The 19,962-nt window shown below is 42.1% G+C and overlaps 2 protein-coding genes across 6 annotated transcripts in view; one reads left to right on the top strand and one right to left on the bottom strand.

Moving 5' to 3' along the window:
* Nucleotides 1-16,385, bottom strand: part of SLC7A8 (solute carrier family 7 member 8) — a 56,430-nt gene extending 40,045 nt beyond the window's left edge. The window contains exon 1 of the mRNA XM_082386180.1: nucleotides 15,726-16,385. Coding sequence (XP_082242306.1) covers nucleotides 15,726-15,876 — 151 coding nt within the window. The 5' untranslated portion in view covers nucleotides 15,877-16,385. The remainder of the gene's footprint in view (nucleotides 1-15,725) is intronic.
* Nucleotides 15,980-19,962, top strand: part of RNF212B (ring finger protein 212B) — a 48,182-nt gene continuing 44,199 nt past the window's right edge. For 4 of the 5 annotated variants that reach the window (XM_082386230.1, XM_082386229.1, XM_082386235.1 and 1 more), the window contains exon 1: nucleotides 15,980-16,113. The gene's annotated coding sequence lies outside the window, so the exon portion shown is untranslated. The remainder of the gene's footprint in view (nucleotides 16,114-19,962) is intronic. The other variant, XM_082386234.1, reaches the window with a different exon arrangement.

Raw genomic sequence — 19,962 nt, 5'->3', positions numbered from 1 at the left:
TTTGATGGAGAAATCAAAAGCTTTACAGACAAGCAAAAGCTAAGAGAATTCATCACTGCCAAACCAGCTCTATAGCAAATGCTAAAGGAACTTCTCTAAGTGGGAAACACAAGAGAAGAAAAGGACCTACAAAAACAAACCCATAACAATTAAGAAAATGGTAATAGGAACATACATATTGTTAATTACCTTAAACGTGAATGGATTAAATGCTCCAACCAAAAGACACAGGCTTGCTGAATGGATACAGAAACAAGACCCATATATATGCTGTCTACAAGAGACCCACTTCAGACCTAGGGACACATACAGACTGAAAGTGAGGGGATGGAAAAAGATACTCCATGCAAATGGAAGTCAAAAGAAAGCTGGAGTAGCAATACTCATATCAGATAAAATAGACTTTAAAATAAAGAATGTTACAAGAGACAAGGAAGGACACTACATAATGATCAAGGGATCAATCCAAGAAGAAGATATAACAATTATAAATATATATGCACCCAACATAGGAGCACCTCAATACATAAGGCAAATGCTAACAGTTATAAAAGAGGAAATCGACATGAACACAGTAATAGTGGGGGACTTTAACACCTCACTTACACCAATGGACAGATCATCCAGACAGAAAATTAATAAGGAAACACAAGCTTTAAATGACACAATAGACCAAATAGATTTAATTGATATTTATAGGACATTCCATCCAAAAACAGCAGATTACACTTTCTTCTCAAGTGCACACGGAACATTCTCCAGGATAGATCATATCTTGGGTCACAAATCAAGCCTCGGTAAATTTAAGAAAACTGAAATCATATCAAGCATCTTTCCTGACCACAACACTATGAGATTAGAAATCAATTACAGGGAAAAAAATGTAAAAAACACAAACACATGGAGGCTAAATAATACGTTACTAAATAACCAAGAGATCACTGAAGAAATCAAAGAGGAAATCAAAAAATACCTAGAGACAAATTACAATGAAAACACGACGATCCAAAACCTATGGGATGCAGCAAAAGCCGTTCTAAGAGGGAAGTTTACAGCGATACAAGCCTACCTCAAGAAACAAGAAAAATCTCAGATAAACAATCTAACCTTACACCTAAAGGAACTAGAGAAAGAAGAACAAACAAAACCCAAAGTTAGTAGAAGGAAAGAAATCATACAGATCAGAGCAGAAATAAATGAAACAAAGAAAACAATAGCAAAGATCAATAAAACTAAAAGCTGGTTCTTTGAGAAGATAAATAAAATAGATAAACCTTTAGCCAGACTCATCAAGAAAAAGAGGGAGAGGACACAAATCAATAAAATTAGAAATGAAAAAGGAGAAGTTACAACAGACACCGCAGAAATACAAAGCATCCTAAGAGACTACTACCAGCAACCCTATGCCAATAAAGTGGACAACCTGGGAGAAATGGACAAATTCTTAGAAAGGTATAACCTTCCAAGACTGAACCAGGAAGAAATAGAAAATATGAACAGACCAATCACAAGTAATGAAATTGAAACTGTGATTAAAAATCTTCCAACAAACAAAAGTCCAGGAACAGATGGCTTCACAGGGGAATTCTCTCAAACATTTAGAGAAGAGCTAACACCCATCCTTCTCAAACTCTTCCAAAAAATTGCAGAGGGGACTTCCCTGGTGGCACAGTGGTTAAAACATCTGCCTGCCAATGCAGGGGACACGGGTTCGAGCCTTGGTCCGGGAAGATCCCACATGCCACGGAGCAACTAAGCCCGTGTGCCACAACTACCGAGCCTGCGCTCTAGAGCCCATGAGCCACAAGTACTGAAGCCCGCATGCCTAAAGCCTGTGCGCTGCAACAAGAGAAGCCACCACAATGAAAAGCCCATGCACCACAACGAAGAATAGCCCCTGCTCACTGCAACTAGAGAAAGCATGCACATAGCAATGAAGACCCAATGCAGCCAAATTAAAAAAAAAAAAAATTGCAGAGGAAGGAACACTTCCAAACTCATTCTATGAGGCCACCATCACCCTGATACCAAAACCAGACAAAGATACTACAAAAAAAGAAAATTACAGACCCATATCACTGATGAATATAGATGCAAAAATCCTCAACAAAATACTAGCAAACAGAATCCAACAACACATTAAAAGGATCATACACCATGATCAAGTGGGATTTATCCAAGGATGCAAGGATTCTTCAATATACGCAAATCAATCAATGTGATACACCATATTAACAAAGTGAAGAAGAAAAACCATATGATCATCTCAATAGATGCAGAAAAAGCGTTTGACAAAATTCAACACTCATTTATGACAAAAGCTCTCCAGAAAGTGGGCATAGAGGGAACCTACCTCAACATAATAAAGGCCATATACGACAAACCCACAGCAAACATTGTTCTCAATGGTGAAAAACTGAAAGCATTTCCTCTAACATTAGGAACAAGACAAGGATGTCCACTCTCATGAGTATTATTCAACACAGTTTTCGAAGTCCTAGCCATGGCAATCAGAGAAGAAAAAGAAATAAAAGGAATACAAATTGGAAAAGAAGAAGTAAAACTGTCACTGTTTGCAGATGACATGATACTACACATAGAGAATCCTAAAGATGCCACCAGAAAACTACCAGAGCTGATCAATGAATTTGGTAAAGTTGCAGGATACAAAATTAATGCACAGAAATCTCTTGCATTCCTATACACTAACAACAAAAGATCAGAAAGAGAAATTAAGGAAACAATCCCATTCACCATTGCAACAAAAAGAATAAAATACCTAGGAATAAACCTACCTAAGGAGGTAAAAGACCTGTACTCAGAAAACTATAAGACACTGATGAAAGAAATCAAAGATGACACAAACAGATGGAGAGATATACCATGTTCTTGGACTGGAAGAATCAATATTGTGAAAATGACTATACTACCCACAGCAATCTACAGATTCAATGCAATCCCTATCAAATTACCAGTGGCATTTTTTACAGAACTAGAACAAAAAATCTTACAATTTGTATGGAGACACAAAAGACCCCAAATAGCCAAAGCAGTCTTGAGGGAAAAAAACGGAGCTGGAGGAACCAGACTCCCTGACTTCGGACTATACTACAAAGCTACAGTAATCAAGACAATATGGTACTGGCACAAAAACAGAAAATATAGATCAGTGGAACAGGATAGAAAGCCCAGAAATAAACCCACGCACCTACGGTCAACTAATCTATAAGAAAGGAGGCAAGGATATACAATGGAGACAAGACAGTGTCTTCAATAAGTGGTGCTGGGAAAACTGGACAGCTACATGTAAAAGAATGAAATTAGAACACTCCCTAACACCATACACAAAAATAAACTCAAAATGGATTAGAGACCTAAATGTAAGACCAGACACTATAAAACTCTTAGAGGAAAACATAGGAAGAACACTCTTTGACATAAATCACAGCAAGATTTTTTTGATCCACCTCCTAGAGTAATGGAAATAAAAACAAAAATAAACAAATGGGACCTAATGAAACTTAAAAGCTTTTGAAAAGCAAAGGAAACTACAAACAAGACAAAAAAGACAACCCTCAGAATGGGAGAAAATATTTGCAAACGAATCAATGGACAAAGGATTAATCTCCAAAATATATAAACAGCTCATGCAGCTCAATATCAAAAAAACAAACCCAATCCAAAAATGGGCAGAAGACCTAAATAGACATTTCTCCAAAGAAGACATACAGATGGCCAAGAAGCACACGAAAAGCTGCTCAACATCACTAATGATTAGAGAAATGCAAATCAAAACTACAATGAGGTATCACCTCACACCAGTTAGAATGGGCATCATCAGAAAATCTACAAACAACAAATGCTGAAGAGGGTGTGGAGAAAAGGGAACCCTCCTGCACTGTTGGTGGGAATGTAAACTGATACAGCCACTATGGAGAACAGTATGGAGGTTCCTTAAAAAACTAAAAATAGAATTACCATATGACCCAGCAATCCCACTACTGGGCATATACCCAGAGAAAACCATAATTCAAAAAGACACATGCACCCCAATGTTCACTGCAGCACTATTTACAATAGCCAGGTCATGGAAGCAACCTAAATGCCCATCGACAGACGAATGGATAAAGAAGATGTGGTATATATATACAATGGAATATTAGCCATAAAAAGGAACAAAATTGGGTCATTTGTAGAGACGTGGATGGATCTAGAGACTGTCATACAGAGTGAAGTAAGTCAGAAAGAGAAAAACAAATATCGTATATTAACGCATATATGTGGAACCTAGAAAAATGGTACAGATGAGCTGGTTTGCAGGGCAGAAATAGAGACACAGATGTAGAGAACAAACATATGGACACCAAGAGGGGAAAGTTGCGGGGGGTTGGGGGGTGGGTGGAGTGGTGGTATGAATTGGGAGATTGAGGTTGACATATATACACTAATATGTATCAAATAGATAACTAATAAGAACCTGCTGTATAAAAAATAAATAAAATTAAATTAATAAAAAAATAAATGAAAATAAATTTTTAAAAAGTGATGCCTATTATATACAATCTTTAGTGTAATTATTTGATTAATATATATCTCCCCCACTAAGACTGCAAGCTCTGTGAAAGCAGAAACTGTATTGCTTACCTGTGAAATGTCACATAGTAAACACTCTATACATATTTACTGAATAAATGATGTCTGATGTCAATCTAGAACTGATCTCCACAGAGCAATTTAATATACCTGTTTATCTGGAGCCTCCAAAAGCTTTGAAATATGTCAAGTGTGTACTGTAGGCAAATGAGTAAAGCAACCCACTCATTTCACTGCTGAGTAGACTGGCTACTATTACCATCTCCAATTTATGGGGAAAGAAAGTGGGGCAACCATTATTCTCATTTTTCCAAATGGAGAAAATGAGGGAGGTATTATTATCCCTATTTTACAGATGAAGAAACTGAGACCCAGAGAGGTAGTTATTTGCCTAAATCACAGGGTAAGTTAGTAGTAATTGGATTAGAACCTAAATCTTCTGTCACAGCCTTAAGCTTTTCCCTGAAAATTGTCAATTTTACATGCTCCACCCTATAGGCAATGAGAATGGTTCACAGAAGATGCTTATTAAAGAACTGGAACACAGATCTGATTCTTTCCTTCTATTGCAATACCACGTTCAATGATGATTTATAAAATGTTCATGTCCATTACCTTACTTGATTCTCACAGCTACTTTCTTGGGTGCACAGGGCAGGCACTATCATCCCTATTTACCTTTGCAAAGACTGAGGTTCAGAGAGGCGAAGAGCCTTGATCAAAGTCACATACTGCATAGGTAGCAAGGCCTGGACGAGAGGCATGACCCTGGACTCCTGGCCCAAGGGTTCCTCCTACTCCAAGCTGCCTCTCCTCTACAAATCACACAACACACACCTTAACTGCAGGGCTTTTAAACTTTACACTGTCCAAATGAGGGTTATCTGGAGTGGCTTTGAAAGAGGAAAACTGGGGGTTTCCCTGTTGGCGCAGTGGTTAAGAATCCGCCTGCCAATGCAGAGGACACAGGTTCGAGCCCTGGTCTGGAAAGCTCCCACGTGCTGCGGAGCAACTAAGCCCGCGTACCCCAACTACTGAAGCCCGCGCGCCTAGAGCCCACGCTTTGCAACAAGAGAAGCCACTGCAATGAGAAGCACACGCACCGCAAAGAAGAGTAGCCCTCGCTCGCCGCAACTAGGGAAAGCCCACGTGCAGCAATGCAGCAACAAAGACCCAACACAGCCAGAAATAAATAAATAAAATAAATAAATTTATAAAAGAAAAAGGAGAACTGGGAAAGGGCTTTTCTACCTTGGCTATGAACTTTTCTTGATGAGAGGTTGGAAGAAAGTTGATTATGGCGGGGATTTTTTTTTCTCCATTGTTTTCCTCTTAGACTCATCATCTACAAAGCCATTCAAGAATGAGATGCCCAACTGTCTGGTAGAGCCAAGGTACTGGAGGTCAGGGTTTCAATCCTCTCTTTCATCCACCCCAATTGGGAAAATAACCATCCCATCACATAGATCTCCTTTAGTGAAAAATCAGTCCTAGAATGCCTAGACAATGAGGTCCAGCTTGGCTTGTTCTGGCAAAGAAAAGCCAAGTGAACCACTCCATTAAAAAGGGGCCAAGTTGTATTAGTGGGCAAGTTGTCACTAGAAAAACTGCTGGAATTGAGAAAATCCACATTTGCCATGAATAACTGCTGACTTCACCTGTGGGCAAATACCCATGTGATTCCTATTAAGGCCTTACTCACTTCCAGGCCTGTCCATGCTAGCAGGCTGTAGCCATCAAAGAATTTCCTACGGCGTGGAATTACAGACTTCTAATGCCCAACAGACCCTCAAATCCAAAAGGCTTTGGCCTTCCCTACTGACTCATGCTCGTCTTGGAATCTAGCCAGAGCTTCTCCTGGCCCTTGGAGATTCTGTCCTTTTCTATGATGTCCAGAGAAAGCCAAGGTGAACCTTCTTTGTGCTTCTCCCACAAAGTGGCTGGGAGGGTCTCAGGATTTTCAGGACTAGGGGAACAGCATGGAAGTAGGGTCAGCATATCGAGGCCAGGCTTTGATCCTCATGGCAGGCCTGGAATCTCACCATGCCTCTCACCCTGTGTCCACATCCCATCAGGATTGTACAAACAGCTACCTCAGGGTGACGGCTGGTCAAGACTCCGACACACACCCTGTGGTGTTGCCATCTCCTGCCGAACAGAGATGTGGAAGGCGCTCTAGGACTCTGCTGGCTCGGATTCCATGCTAAAGAGTGAAATGGGCGCTAGACTTAGAGTCGGAGGAGCCACTGAGTTCTTGCTTTGCCACTCATAAGCCGTGTGACCTGAATTTTTCTGAGAGCCCCTACTTCATCTGTTAAATGGGAATACTTGCTCCTGCCTTGCCTACCTCACAGGGTTGCTGTGGGGATGAAAGGCGACCACACATGCGTGGAAACACTTTATAATCTGTTTAATGCCAGCAAATATAAGGAGCTACTAGGATTTATAGCGGTAGGGATAGAGATAATCTCTAGAAGACACCAATAATGGTCTTGCTTTGGAAGTTTGGCTCTGAAATAGCACTGCAGAGCCAGGACCACGAAGCATTGTCTGGGTACAATTTTTAGATGCCACAGGTGGGTGGCCAACAGGTAATTACATCTCAAGAAGTATTTATTGAGCACGCACTCTGTACACGCTTGCTTTGAAAGGTAATTGGGAAGCACTTGTTCACACGTGGACTTTTAACGTAATAGATGGAGCCAACCACCACCCACCAGCCATTGAAAAGACAGGCATCCTGGCCTGAGGGGCTAAGAGTGCTAAGCCCTCAAAAATGACCATTAAGGATTCACATCGGGCTTCCAGCATCTCCCTGTCTGGTTGGGAAACCAGGCACCAGCAGTGAGAGCCTTTGTCTACCTCAGTGGTTCTCATCCAGCGGCAATTCTGCACCATCTCCCCACCCTCAGGGGACAATTGGTAGTGTCTGGAGACATTTTTGGCTGTCACAACTGGGGAGGGGGTGCTACTGGCATCTAATGGGTAGAGGCCAGAGATGCTGCATGGGACAGCCCCCCAAAACAACAACGTATCTGGCCCAAAAGGTAATAGTGCCAAGGTTGAGATAAGCCTGTCATCATCTGGTTAATTCCTAAAGTCCTTTTCAAATCTGAACTTAGATGAGATTTGGGTGCTTGGTGTTTTGTTTGTTTTTTGCTAAGTGCAAAATTTATTGTTTATGAGAATAACTCATTTTTAAGCTAAAAAATTTTTTTTCAACACACAACATTATATTTACCACCTTAACCATTTTTAAGTGTACGGTATTGTTAAGCATATTCAGGGACTTCCCTGGCGGTCCAGTGTTTAAGAGTCCACGCTTCCACTGCAGAGGGCGCAGGTTCGATCCCTGGTCGGGGAACTAAGATCCCGAATGCGGCCAAAAAAATAAAGCATATTCACATTGCTGGCAGACAGATCTCTAATGGATGATCTGGCTTAGACTGCTATTTTTCAACGAATACTTTCTAAGCACTTACCCTGTGACAGGCTGAATACATGGGGATGTGAAAATGAGAAAGACTCAGTCCCTGCCCTCAGGGAATCGTGCGGAGAAGTGAACATGATGCAGGTGGACACAGAACTGACACCACCAGGGAGAGCAGAAGTTGCATGAGCGCAATCATGACTCATGACAAGATGTTAGGGATGGAAAAGGTCACCGGAGGAGGCTGTTCAAAAAAAGCTTCCTGGAACAGGGGAAGCACAAGAAGCTGATGAGTAAGTAGACTCAAGTCAACAGAGAGAAAAGGAAAAGCACTGGCTGCTTGATAAACAGGTCAGACTTGGGCTGAATTGGCCAGTTCTTCCCATCACCCAATCAACCTAATCTAACCTACATTTCTAAACCAGAATTAGTGAGTGTGGAGGTGGGGTGGGAGTGGGGACTGGGGGAAGAGGGGGTGGTGGACGATGAGCTTAAGGAGAAAACGAAACTAATATTTACTGAACATATAACATAGGATACCAGCCTTATTTTAATACTCCACAAGAAATTTCTATTTTACTGATAATTAACTTGTTCCAGGTTACCACGCTTGTAAATAGAGAAGTAGTTTAAAAATCCAGGACTATCTCCAAAGCTCTTCCTGTTCTGTGATATCATCAATGATTCCTCCCTTTCCACAACATGCTGATACAAATCATGGAAAAATTCATTCTATGCTTCCTACTTCCAGCATCAGGGCCCACTTAACAAATGTCTCCTTACCCCTAAGGCAACCTGACCTGGCTGTATCAGCTGCTGAGTAAACACCCTATGCAGAATTGTACTTTAAAGGGGCAGCTAAAGCATTACGCATCTCACAGATGTACAAACAGACACCTTGAAATCTATATATAGTGAGAAAAGTACACTAACAATTCTGCAGCAATGGAACACACTCTGGGTAATCGGCCTTCACAATATGCTGCTCAGTGTGAGGTTGCCCAGAACATCTTAAGGCATAATGTGAAACTCTCTCCCCAGGAGTGACGTCACTGGTAATGCTGAAGATATTTACAGCAGGGAGCAAACCAATGGGAAGACTCATGACCATGTCGAACGATGAGGGATGAGATGCAATCGATAAAGCTTTTCAGCTCAGACTTCATTCATTCTATAAATAAAACAGCTTAAAATAGACTTGAGAGATAATTTGTCTTCTCAGAAATAAAATTTACCGGTGCTTAGCACAGGGCGTAGCACATAATGCTGAATGAGTGTTTGCGAAATGTTAAAATATGGGCCGATCCGAACCCTATGACCAGCAGCCCCTACCCCTGAGCCAGGGAGCTGACTGCACTTTGCCATTCCAGATGCTCAGGGAGAAGAGCCGGTGGGGGGGTGAGGGTGGGGAGGGCTCTTTTGCAGGCAAGTTCTGGGAGGGGAACAAGGCATGATCCTTCTTGCTCTGTACGCTCAGCTGGGAGTTAAAAATTAGAAGGGATGGACTCCTAACTTTCTGTTGTTTGGGGTGGTTCAGAATATATTCTTGGGATTATTTGCTCATGCCTGCTTTTTTGATAACCCCTCACCACTCCCCCCAAAATAACAACCAAACAACAAGAGCAACAACAGACATTCCTGAAGCATTTCTTTGCAGGCAGCTGTGCTGCTGGATTAACCCTCAGAGGAAAGCAGAAAACCTTGGTAGCCGGGCAACTTGAAAGCCTCATCCAGTATGCCCCATACCTCCATTCCACTTCAGTAAGCTGATTTAATTCAGAAAAAGTGATACATATGGTGCTGGCCTCTCTGAGAAGGTCATCTGATCTGGGTACAGGGTGTTTTTGTTGTTGCTGCTTTTCTAAACAGAATGGGCTGTTTGGTTCTGTTTCTTGGAACATATTTTTTTACCTGCTGGGTTTCTATTTTCTTTCCCTAACCCTAAGTGTCTCCTGCTGGTTCCTGGCAGGAAGCAACAAGATCCCTGGTTCCAGCCGCCCTGAGCTCCATGCTGTGGAGCATTTTGATTAAGCCCAGTGGCTTCAGAGTTCAATGACCTCGGTGGGAATCCTGGCTCTGCCACTGTTCAGTTATCAGTTACTTATTCATTCAATCCCGTCCTTTCTATCACAGTACTTATTTCATGGGATTAGATGAGAATATTCATAAAGCACTGATCAGGTACTACGAATTGGGTGCGTAGTAGTGCTCAGGAAATGGTAGCTACTTATTATTATTATTATTACACCGCTGGGTATAGCGTTTCTCTATTCACTAAGATGTGTTTGGTTTTTTGTTTTTGTTTTTGTTTTTTAGTATTTGTTTTATTTATTTATTTATGGCTGTGTTGGGTCTTCGTTTCTGTGCGAGGGCTTTCTCCAGTTGTGGTAAGCGGGGGCCACTCTTCATCGCAGTGCGCGGGTCTCTCACTATCGCGGCCTCTCTTGTTGCGGAGCACAGGCTCCAGACGCACAGGCTCACTAATTGTGGCTCACGGGCCCAGCTGCTCCGGGGCACGTGGGATCTTCCCAGACCAGGGCTCAAACCCGTGTCCCCTGCATTGGCAGGCAGATTCTCAACCACTGCGCCACCAGGGAAGCCCCGATGTGTTTGTTTTGACAAGTGTCCTAGTTGGCTTCTGTCTCAGAGTTTTCTTTGAGAACAATGACAGTTTTAAACATGTTTTCATCATGAATGAACCAAATGCTAATCCTTCCATGTTTAAAAAAAAAAATTGAAGTACAAACGCGAGAAGCAATTTTCACACTCCAGCCTCTGGTTAACATCCAATTGACATCTGGGGGATTAGAAAGCTAATACATCAAATTAGAGACTAAAATGTAAAATTTTCTAAAGTGGTGTAAAAACACACGGGTCTGAAAATCTTTTGGACTTGAAATATTTCCAAATCAGTCCAGTGCCATTTCAGTATGGTTATACCTATAGCCACACTTCTTTGTTGACAAATAGCCTTTAAAAGAAGTTTCCCCCCAACTTTTCCAGCATCAGACATCCACGGTCTTTCCAGACTCCAATGTCAGGGTTATGGTCCTGCATGTCCCACTGCCCCACCACACAATACACACCAGCCTCCCTCCTGCCTCTCTTGGTTACCAATTAGAAACGGGGAATGGCTAAGAGCTTTGGCTGTGGAGTCAGACCATCTCAGTAGTCAGTTGTGTGATCCCAGGCAAATTACTTCCCAGCTCTGTGACTCAATTTCCCCATGTTTAAAATAGAGTTACAGAGACTTCCCTAGTGGCACAGTGGTTAAGAATCCACCTGCCAATGCAGGGGACACGGGTTCGAGCCCTGGTCCGGGAGGATCCCACGTGCTGTGGAGCAACTAAGCCTGTGCGCCACAACTACTGAGCCTGCGCTCTAGAGCCCGTGAGCCACAACTACTGAGCCCACGTGCCACAACTACTGAAGCCCTAGCGCCTAGAGCCCGTGCTCCGCAACAAGAGAAGCCACCGCAATGAGAAGCCCACACACCGCAACGAAGAGTAGCCCCCGCTCGCCGCAACTAGAGAAAGCCCGCGTGCAGCAACGAAGACCCAATGCAGCCAAAAATAAAATAAATAAATAATAAATTAATTAATTAATTTAAAAAAATAAAATAGAGTTATAATACCTATTTCCATAGGACTGTAGTCAGGATTAAATAAGGTAATATATGTAAAGAGTTTATAGCACAGGAACTGGCATTTAGTAAGAGCTCAATAAATACTATTTTTTAAACATCTTGTTAGCTGAAAGAGAGTGGTCTAATAGCTAGACCTGCATCCAATATTGCTCTGCAGCAAATATACCAAGGTCCCCCATAAACATACATTGTGCTAAAAACAAAATGGTCTAACAAATCATGAATCTTTTCTGTAGCCTCTGTAGCTGAACTAGTGCCTTCAGACCTAGATTCTGGGTACATATCTAAATACGTAACTGATATAAAGTGACCTAAACAGCCAGGAACTCTGTGGGCGCCTCTACCATGGCTGCAAAGAATGCTGGTCCAGAGAGGAAAGGTGTGCATGTGGGAGAGTTAATGGGAGCGTGGTCTGTGCCGATCACATCCTGCAGGAGCTGAGCCAGCGCACCTCAGGCTCCCCCGCAAGGGTTCCTGCAGCTGTACCAGAACGGTACCTTCTTCCACTCCCAGCCGATTGCTCAGTTCTCATTTATACTGGGACACTTCCTCGCCTGGAACGCAACACTAACTGCTTCATCTATAAAAACAAATAAGGACCTCTGCCCAGGATCTAAATGAAAACACCTCTTTTAGGACATGAAAATTAAAAGAGTAGAGAACAATGCTTACAAGCTTGATTCAGGATTCAGACAAGCTCTGGGTTTGAGTCTTCAATACTTTTCAGCTGTGTGACCTTCAACAAGTTGCTTGTCCCTCTGAGCCTCTATTTTCTTATCTGGAGGAAGGGCGAGGAAGTGCCTACCACACGGGATTATAGTGAGGGATAAATAAGACAATGTATGTTTGGTAACTGGACAGCGTCTGGCACATAATAAGTGTTTAATAATGACCGCTATTAACAGTAGCTTTGATGGCATCAATTAATGAATTTTGCTGCTCCTTCATACTCTCCTTAGATTTGGGGGTGACTCCACGTTCATGGAGAGATCTAAGTTCACCTGTTGCCAACAGGTTTCCTTGGCCAAGTATGTGGAGAGCAATAGCCTGGTTAGATTAGGGCACAGGTGATGTTAGAAAATTAAAAACAGGTCAACCTCATTTCCAAGTTGATGAAATTATTCCTGGCTTAAAGATATTCAAGCCAGGTTCCCAAGAGCCCTTCAGATAAATACTTTTTATTACTACCGTCTTCAGATTTTTGTCCAAGGCTCAATTAAATTCAACAGTCATTTGAGTAACTGTTTCATGTCAGGGACCCTGCTGAGCACTAAAGATTCAGAGACGTATATGACACATTTTTTTGCTCAAGGAAATAACAGTTTAGTCATTTTCCATCTACCTGCCAAATCTCCCAGAATTATCTTCTCTACTCCATCTTTCTCCATGTCCTTCAAGATGCTTCTTAATCTAGTTCTGGGTGAGAACTTCTCTCTTTGTGCTTCTCACCATTCACCTAACTTTGTCCTCCTTACACAGCTCAACCATATCATAAATTTTCAATGTTCTCTGTCTAATGCATATAAATCTCATCTCCCCAGTCAGATTATAAATAATTCTAGGGCATGAGTCTTCTATTAGTTCATTTTATGTTCTTATAACACCTGCCATTTTGTTATTCCTACTTTAAACCATCAACGATGATTGTGAGTGAAATTTTATGAGGTTTTATGAAACATAGTTTAACTTATCCCTTTAAGTCAATTGGATATGAGATAGATTTGGGGCAGTTGCTACTTTCCCATACCTCATGACCTGATTCACTTCGGAAATTTCCTTTCTCTTTTTGCCTTCAAATTCTCTTCCTTCCACAGTGTTGACACTGCACACCAGATCACTGAATTCCATGTGAAAAATGCCATTTCTATTTTTGCATTTGGTCTTGAAAAAACTTGAATCACTGTCATCCACTCGGAAACCCCTCTAGAGGACAGGGCAGCTACTCAGCACATTTGTAAATCAACAGCCACACAGGAGGGGAAATGGAAAGGATTTCGTCTCCACATCACCCTAAAGGGGAAATGTGTGTCTCAGCTTAAATGGAGATACAATCGTGACTATTAACTGTACAAGGACTCTTGCACTTTGGAAAAATATCCTGATTTCTCTGAAATCACATATTTGGGATCTCTTTTCACCATAGACTACCAGAGTTATTATTCTGGTTGCTATAATACCAATGGGAGCATTGGGACTATTCTTATTGTGAAGTGCTATCCATGAGGCTGTGGACAAATCAGTAGTAGCATTCACCCAACTAAAACTATACCTCTTATACCTGGACACTCCCATTTCTTCATAGTCTTAGACAAACGTTAAAGAAAGAGACAAAAACAAGCTCAGTATATAGGAGAATATTCTCTACCATTGAATACCTGCACATATGTAGGGGTGGGTAAGCAAGGCTGAGGCAGGAAGGAGGTCTGATTGTGCTTGTGTGTATGTGGGTGTGCGCTCTGTGTATAAAACAGAACCTTCCCAAAGGGGGGAAAATTCTTAATCCTCTCAGTCCAACTGGTGAAAGAGGTAACAGGCTCTGGGCTATTTACAGACCTTAAATTGGCATGTGCTGTACATATTGAGTACTTTGCTGATCTCATTTTTTAGAGCAACTGAAATAAAGGAGAGACAGAAAAGGTAATGAGAGATTCAAATCATGACTATAATTGTTAAAAATAACATTACCTTTCTTAAAACTGTAGATGCCTGGAAAACCTCCCAGAGTCAGAGAATTAGATAAAGTGGGATTCCACTTTGAAAGCAGAGTAGAGATAACATGATGTGTGAAGGCTGGGTGTAGAGGTGAAGAGGACTATCTGAATACTGTACTGATTTTATTTGATTTCAAGGGTGTTTTCCAGTGCCGCCATTGCTCAGGTGCCAAAATGCCTCTGTGCTACCATGAGGACCATGGGGTTATCCAGGTGCTGTGGTCACCAGGACACTACATGCCTTCAAAAGGAAGTCTGCACAGAAATCTATCTGGCCTGACTGTCCCATGCCCCTTTCTCTGGGAAAAAGGTAAAGCCCTCTACCAAAGACAGCAGAAGAAACTCTCACCCTCTGCAGTGAGGACAGTAATGAGCCATTGCCCATCGATCTCTAGGGCCTCTCTGGAAAGAGGAATATGTGTTGTCTCGAGATGGAGCCATATTTGGGACCCCCTGCCCAGTAGAGTGCAGTTAGGGGGTTGGAGTGGCCTGCACTGGCACTCTCGGGGACACTCAGGCTCCCCCAGTTTCAAAGCCTCCCAGCCGGACTCCCCATTCTAGTTATTCCCATTTCCCTTTGAGAACCTCACAGGGTCTTCCGTGGATGTTAAGAGACATGGATGTTACATGGACTCCATTAAGCAACGAGAGAAACTGCCAACTACACATTTACAGAAAAGCAAAATCTGTCTCTTCTTTTCTTCCATAATATATTTCCTCATCTGTGAAATGGGAATAACAGCCCTATCACATGTACTTTGCCAAGAGAAAGTGCTGCATAAGGTGGAAAAGCTATAGAAAGGCAAAGCATTCTTATACTGCTGTTTGTAGCTATTTTTATTATTACACACCCCCTAGGCCCATAGTCTCATCTAATGTAAACAATGAAACAGCGACTAAGTATGTCTCAAAAGCCAGTCCACAGCCTGCTAAGGAGATGGCTGCAGGAAAGCTTGTTAAAAATCTAGGTTCCCCAGCCCTACCTTAAGTCAACTTGAATCAGAACCCTCAAGTGTGGAGCCCGGAGACCTATATTTTCAACGAGCTCCCAGGCAACAATGACCATCAGCCAGGTGTGTGCCCCTATTTGCTCCATTCCGTGAACACTGGACAGAACTTCTCAGCCGGGTTTTGAGGAAGAGACGTATGACATACAGCACTTCCTATACCTCTCAAACTTGACCAGTGGGAACAGGTTACAGCACAGGTGAATGACAACTCTTTTCTAAGGGAGCAGGAAGCAGAAATAGTGCTTTATGGGGGTTGGGGGAATGAGGGGTTAAGGTTCTACAAGAGGACCACCAGACGGGGAGGAGTGGTCGGTGGGGAAAGGAATTGGACTCACCTACAATGATACCACAAGCACTGACCAATCCAATCTCTTTCTTCAGGGCCACTCCGCCCCCTCCAGAACCAGTCTCGGGGCTGGCCTCCGGCTCGCTCCCACCTGGGTGGTTCTTTTCAGTGTTGTTTCGGTGCCTGGCTCCTTTTTCCATGTTTCTCAGTAGGATTTCAACCTCCGAAAGGTATCTCTCTTTCTAATGCATATGGGTGTAAATATATTTAGAGAGAAAGCCTTTCAAATGGAGACGTCCTTTTCCGTGATGTGATAAGGACCACTCCTACCCTCTTAAAAAAAAAAAAAAAAAAAAGACCCAGGCAGATAAAAGAGAAAAATGAAAATATTCCTACTCTGCCTTGACACTTTCTTGTCACTCGTGCTTACAAACAAGGTAAGTGTTGTTGGGGGCGGCAGGGGGGAGACATAGATATTTTAATATAAAAATAGAACTGTACCAGCTACTCCGGCTGGAATTCTCCTGAAAAAGGATGTAGCTCTTCAGAAACCAGGACCTTTCTGCAATGTGTACCAGGCAGTGGCTTATTTCAGATGCTTCAAAGAGGTAGTCCGAATTTCCCTCAGCTCTTCCCCTAAGAAAACAGATTGTCTTTACCTCCCCTTAGCCTTTTCTTTTATGATGAGGATAAAAGTAGTTTTCATTAACTGACAGGAAAAAAGGCAATCTTCCGGTACTCTCTTCTCTCCCAGAAACAACAACTGTGGACCCGACCGGTTTGCTCTAGGTCCTGTTTCCACCTGGCGTGGGTTGCTTTCCCCTCCCCGTCTCCTGCCTTCCGCTTTCTCCAGATGTCCTCTTCGGTCTCGCTTGTTTTCTTGTCCCTGTTTTCCTTCTTCCGATCTCCGTCCTCACGGCACAGACTGCCCCATCTCCCGTGGTTACAGGAGAGTGGCTCTGGCACAAACGAACGTGTTCCCCTTTTAGCGAGGGGTTTTATGTGCTGAGCTAGCTCCGCCCCCACCTCCTCCGTTCCTATCCATCCTCTGTCTCCTCCTTCCTGTTCAATGTAAATAGCAGCACACAGCCCCCAAAGATCACCGAGAAGATGGATTAAAAGATTTCTCTTTGTAATCGATCGGCTCTCTTTTCTCCATCTTTCTCTTTGTAAGTAGTGGAAGTATTAAAAATCCTCCCATGTCGACCGTTCCGGGAGAGTTCATGAGCTGGTATAGCATTACAGGTCTTTCAGCAGATGTGGGCTTTATAAATAAGGCACCGGTTGTGCAGACACTTTAGCACCATCAGAAATACACTGGCGAATGTATTAAAATATTTATGTCTGGAAGATTTGAGGATACAGGAGAGAAGGCTGTAGGGACATTATCTTCAAGTATCTGAAAATAGGAGGAAATTCAGGGTGGGAGAGGGGAATGGAAAGAATTAAGAATAATGGAAAAGAGGTTCATTTAGTATAATTGTGAGCAGCTGTGAAGAGTAGAGTGGAAACAAAATTACTCGGAAGAGTGGTAGCCTCAGCGTTCGCAGCTCTTATTTAGTGTTATCTGAAACAGGGGGGGAAGAAAAAAAAGACCCCCCCACTCTGGTCCCAGGAAAGAATGATACAAAATCTGGTGGAATGGGGCCTTTCACAGCTTCTAATATTTTTGCATCTATAAATTATTAGAAAGGCAGACTGGAGAGGGGATGGGGAGTTATAAGCACCTCTCTGATCATGAAGCAGATTGTTGATGTTAAGAGATGACCTATTTCCATACTGATACTGTATCTTGGCTTCTGTGAAGAATTTTACCCAGAAACTACTGCCTTACGTGAGAGCAATGACATCTATTTATAATTGCAAAGTACTCTGAAAAAACCAGCAAGAAGCAATATAGCAGACAACACTGTAAGTCTAAAATGAAATTATTTTGAATCTGTATTACATACATTATGCAAAAGCACTTGATTTTAAAGTGAGTCTAAAAAATAAAGTTCCCCAAGCTGACCACTAAGTACAGAAGTTGGCCTCACTTTTTGCAGAATGTTCCAAAAGATTTTGGATTTTAAGGGAAGTAAATAATTCCTTAAAATGGGGATGGTTGAGCTATTGTAGGAAGGACTTTTCCACATGGGGTAAAGTCCAATCAGCAATCTTTTCCACTTCGCCCCTTGACCACTCAGCAAGTATTAAGAGGTTTCAAAGGTTAGGAGTTCAATGGCTTCTCCTTCTGCAGTTCAAGATATAGCAAATTGAAAGCCTCAGCAAAAAAAAAAAAAAGTGGGGGTGGTGATGTAAAAAGGATTTTTAACAAAAAGAACAGACAAAGCAGGGAATATATAGCACAAAACTCCATGGGAGGGGATGAGTCATGGGAAATGAAAAAATTTTGAATTGCTTTTGGCCTTTCCTGACAATATCAGAAAGCATCAACCATCTGGTTTGAAGACTTCTGCTCAAATTTCAACGTCAAGATATAAAACAATCTTTCTGCTCTCAAACATGAGTTCCTTCAGTAATGTTTCAATTCAAATGGTGCAGATATAATATGAGATAAAACATGAATGTGATGAATTTTAGGTCTCTTGCCAAAACTGGTGCTAACTGATCACAATATGGTAAGCTTTAGCCATCTCAGCGTATGAACTAAGAAGCTAAAGGGGGAGTGGGATCAAATACAACTTTGGGATGCAATGGTATTAAGCACACCCAATTGGAAAGAAAGCGTTTTTGAAATTTAATATTTCTATTTCTTTAGCACTTGGAGTTTATAAGTGGCTTATGATTGTCTATTAATGGTACAATGTAAAAGGTGGAAAAGCAATCTCCCCACCCCACCCCCGAAATAAACAGGACCATTTATTCATATTATAAGGCTCCCTTCAGGTTTGGATCTTTTTGTGAAATAAATCCTAAGTGTGTCAAAATTCCACATGGTTAACATTGAACGCAGGAGAGAAAGAAAAGTCTTCGCGTGATATGTTGGGAAAAATCTATAGAAATAATTAACTGAAGGTTATTAAATTTTTAGCACTGAATTCTTTTTTATTCATAACTCGATTCTACATTTGCCTTTATAATTTTAAATCTGTTGTCTACATTTAAGTAGTACATTATCTACAAACTGTTTTCTGCACAATATCTTGATTTTTTTTTCCCCCTCATTAAATACTTTGGGTAGACAAGGCTGTAGTTTTTCCCTATTTTAAAGATTAGGAAGCTGAAGCTCAGAGAATGTCTTACCTGAGGACAAAGATAAGACACCTTTGGACAAGTGGGATATCAGTGGTTTACACTGAGATCGTCCCAGGACGCTACAGCTACTTGCTGATGCCTCAGCTTCTTCTGAGGGAAACAGAAGACCTTTGATCAGGGCCATGTCCACGCTTCTTGAATTGGTGTCATAACTGTGCTTTTAGAGACCCGCGTTGATGCCACACCTAACATCCGTTCAGTGAGAGCCACAGGTCTTAATCTGCCCCCCACCCCTCCATTTGTCACCCCTTCCCATAGTCCTCAGTTTGGTCAGTTTCCAAGTACTTTAGTACAACTCTGTTTCCAATATCTGAGTCACTGTTTACTGTTGTTTTTCATGCTGAAGATGGGAAGAAATTGATCTTTTTACCCAGGGAAAGGGCGGGTAAGAGGGTCGTTTTCTTAGGAGTCTGTACTTAGGAAGAGAAAGGCTGTGTGAGGCTGACATCTACTGCACAAAGAGGGATATGGCATGGGGGCATGCTGCTTGTACGGTAGCTGAACAAAAACGCTGTCACGTTTCAATATTCCCTTTTTGAAACAACAGGTAAGAAGTATCTGTTAATGCAAAGGGGTAGAGTTAACACACAAAGCACATTCACTCCATTCTTGACTTTTGTTTTCCTGCCGCGCCGCACGGCTTGCAGGATCTTAGTTCCCCAGCCAGGGTTCGAACCCAGGCCCCGGCAATGAATGTGCCGAATCCTAACCACTGGACCGCCAGGGAATTCCCCTGATTTTTTTTTTTTTTCTGGACCCAATAGACAAGCACTTTATTCTTGTTCTTTGTAGCAGAGCTATAAGGTCTGAGGTCACTAAGAGAAGACCCAAATCTCTTCCGGGAGGGAACTCACAATCCATGCTCCCACTCTACTCTTCTTCTCGCACCTACCTGCCCAGAGTCAGAAGGAAACCCTGATTTCAATTAAAGCCAGCTTTCTTCTTAGAATTCCAGCGACCACTGCCTATAGTCAAACAGTGGCTTCCTGAGCTAGTGGTTCTAAGAGACTTTATTTCATTAAAAATGG

Source organism: Balaenoptera borealis (genome assembly GCF_965194805.1).
Source record: "Balaenoptera borealis genome assembly, chromosome: 3".
Classification (NCBI taxonomy): Eukaryota; Metazoa; Chordata; class Mammalia; order Artiodactyla; family Balaenopteridae; genus Balaenoptera; species Balaenoptera borealis.
The sequence above is the reverse complement of the archived record's forward strand: the minus strand, read 5'-3'. Positions and strand labels throughout refer to the sequence as shown.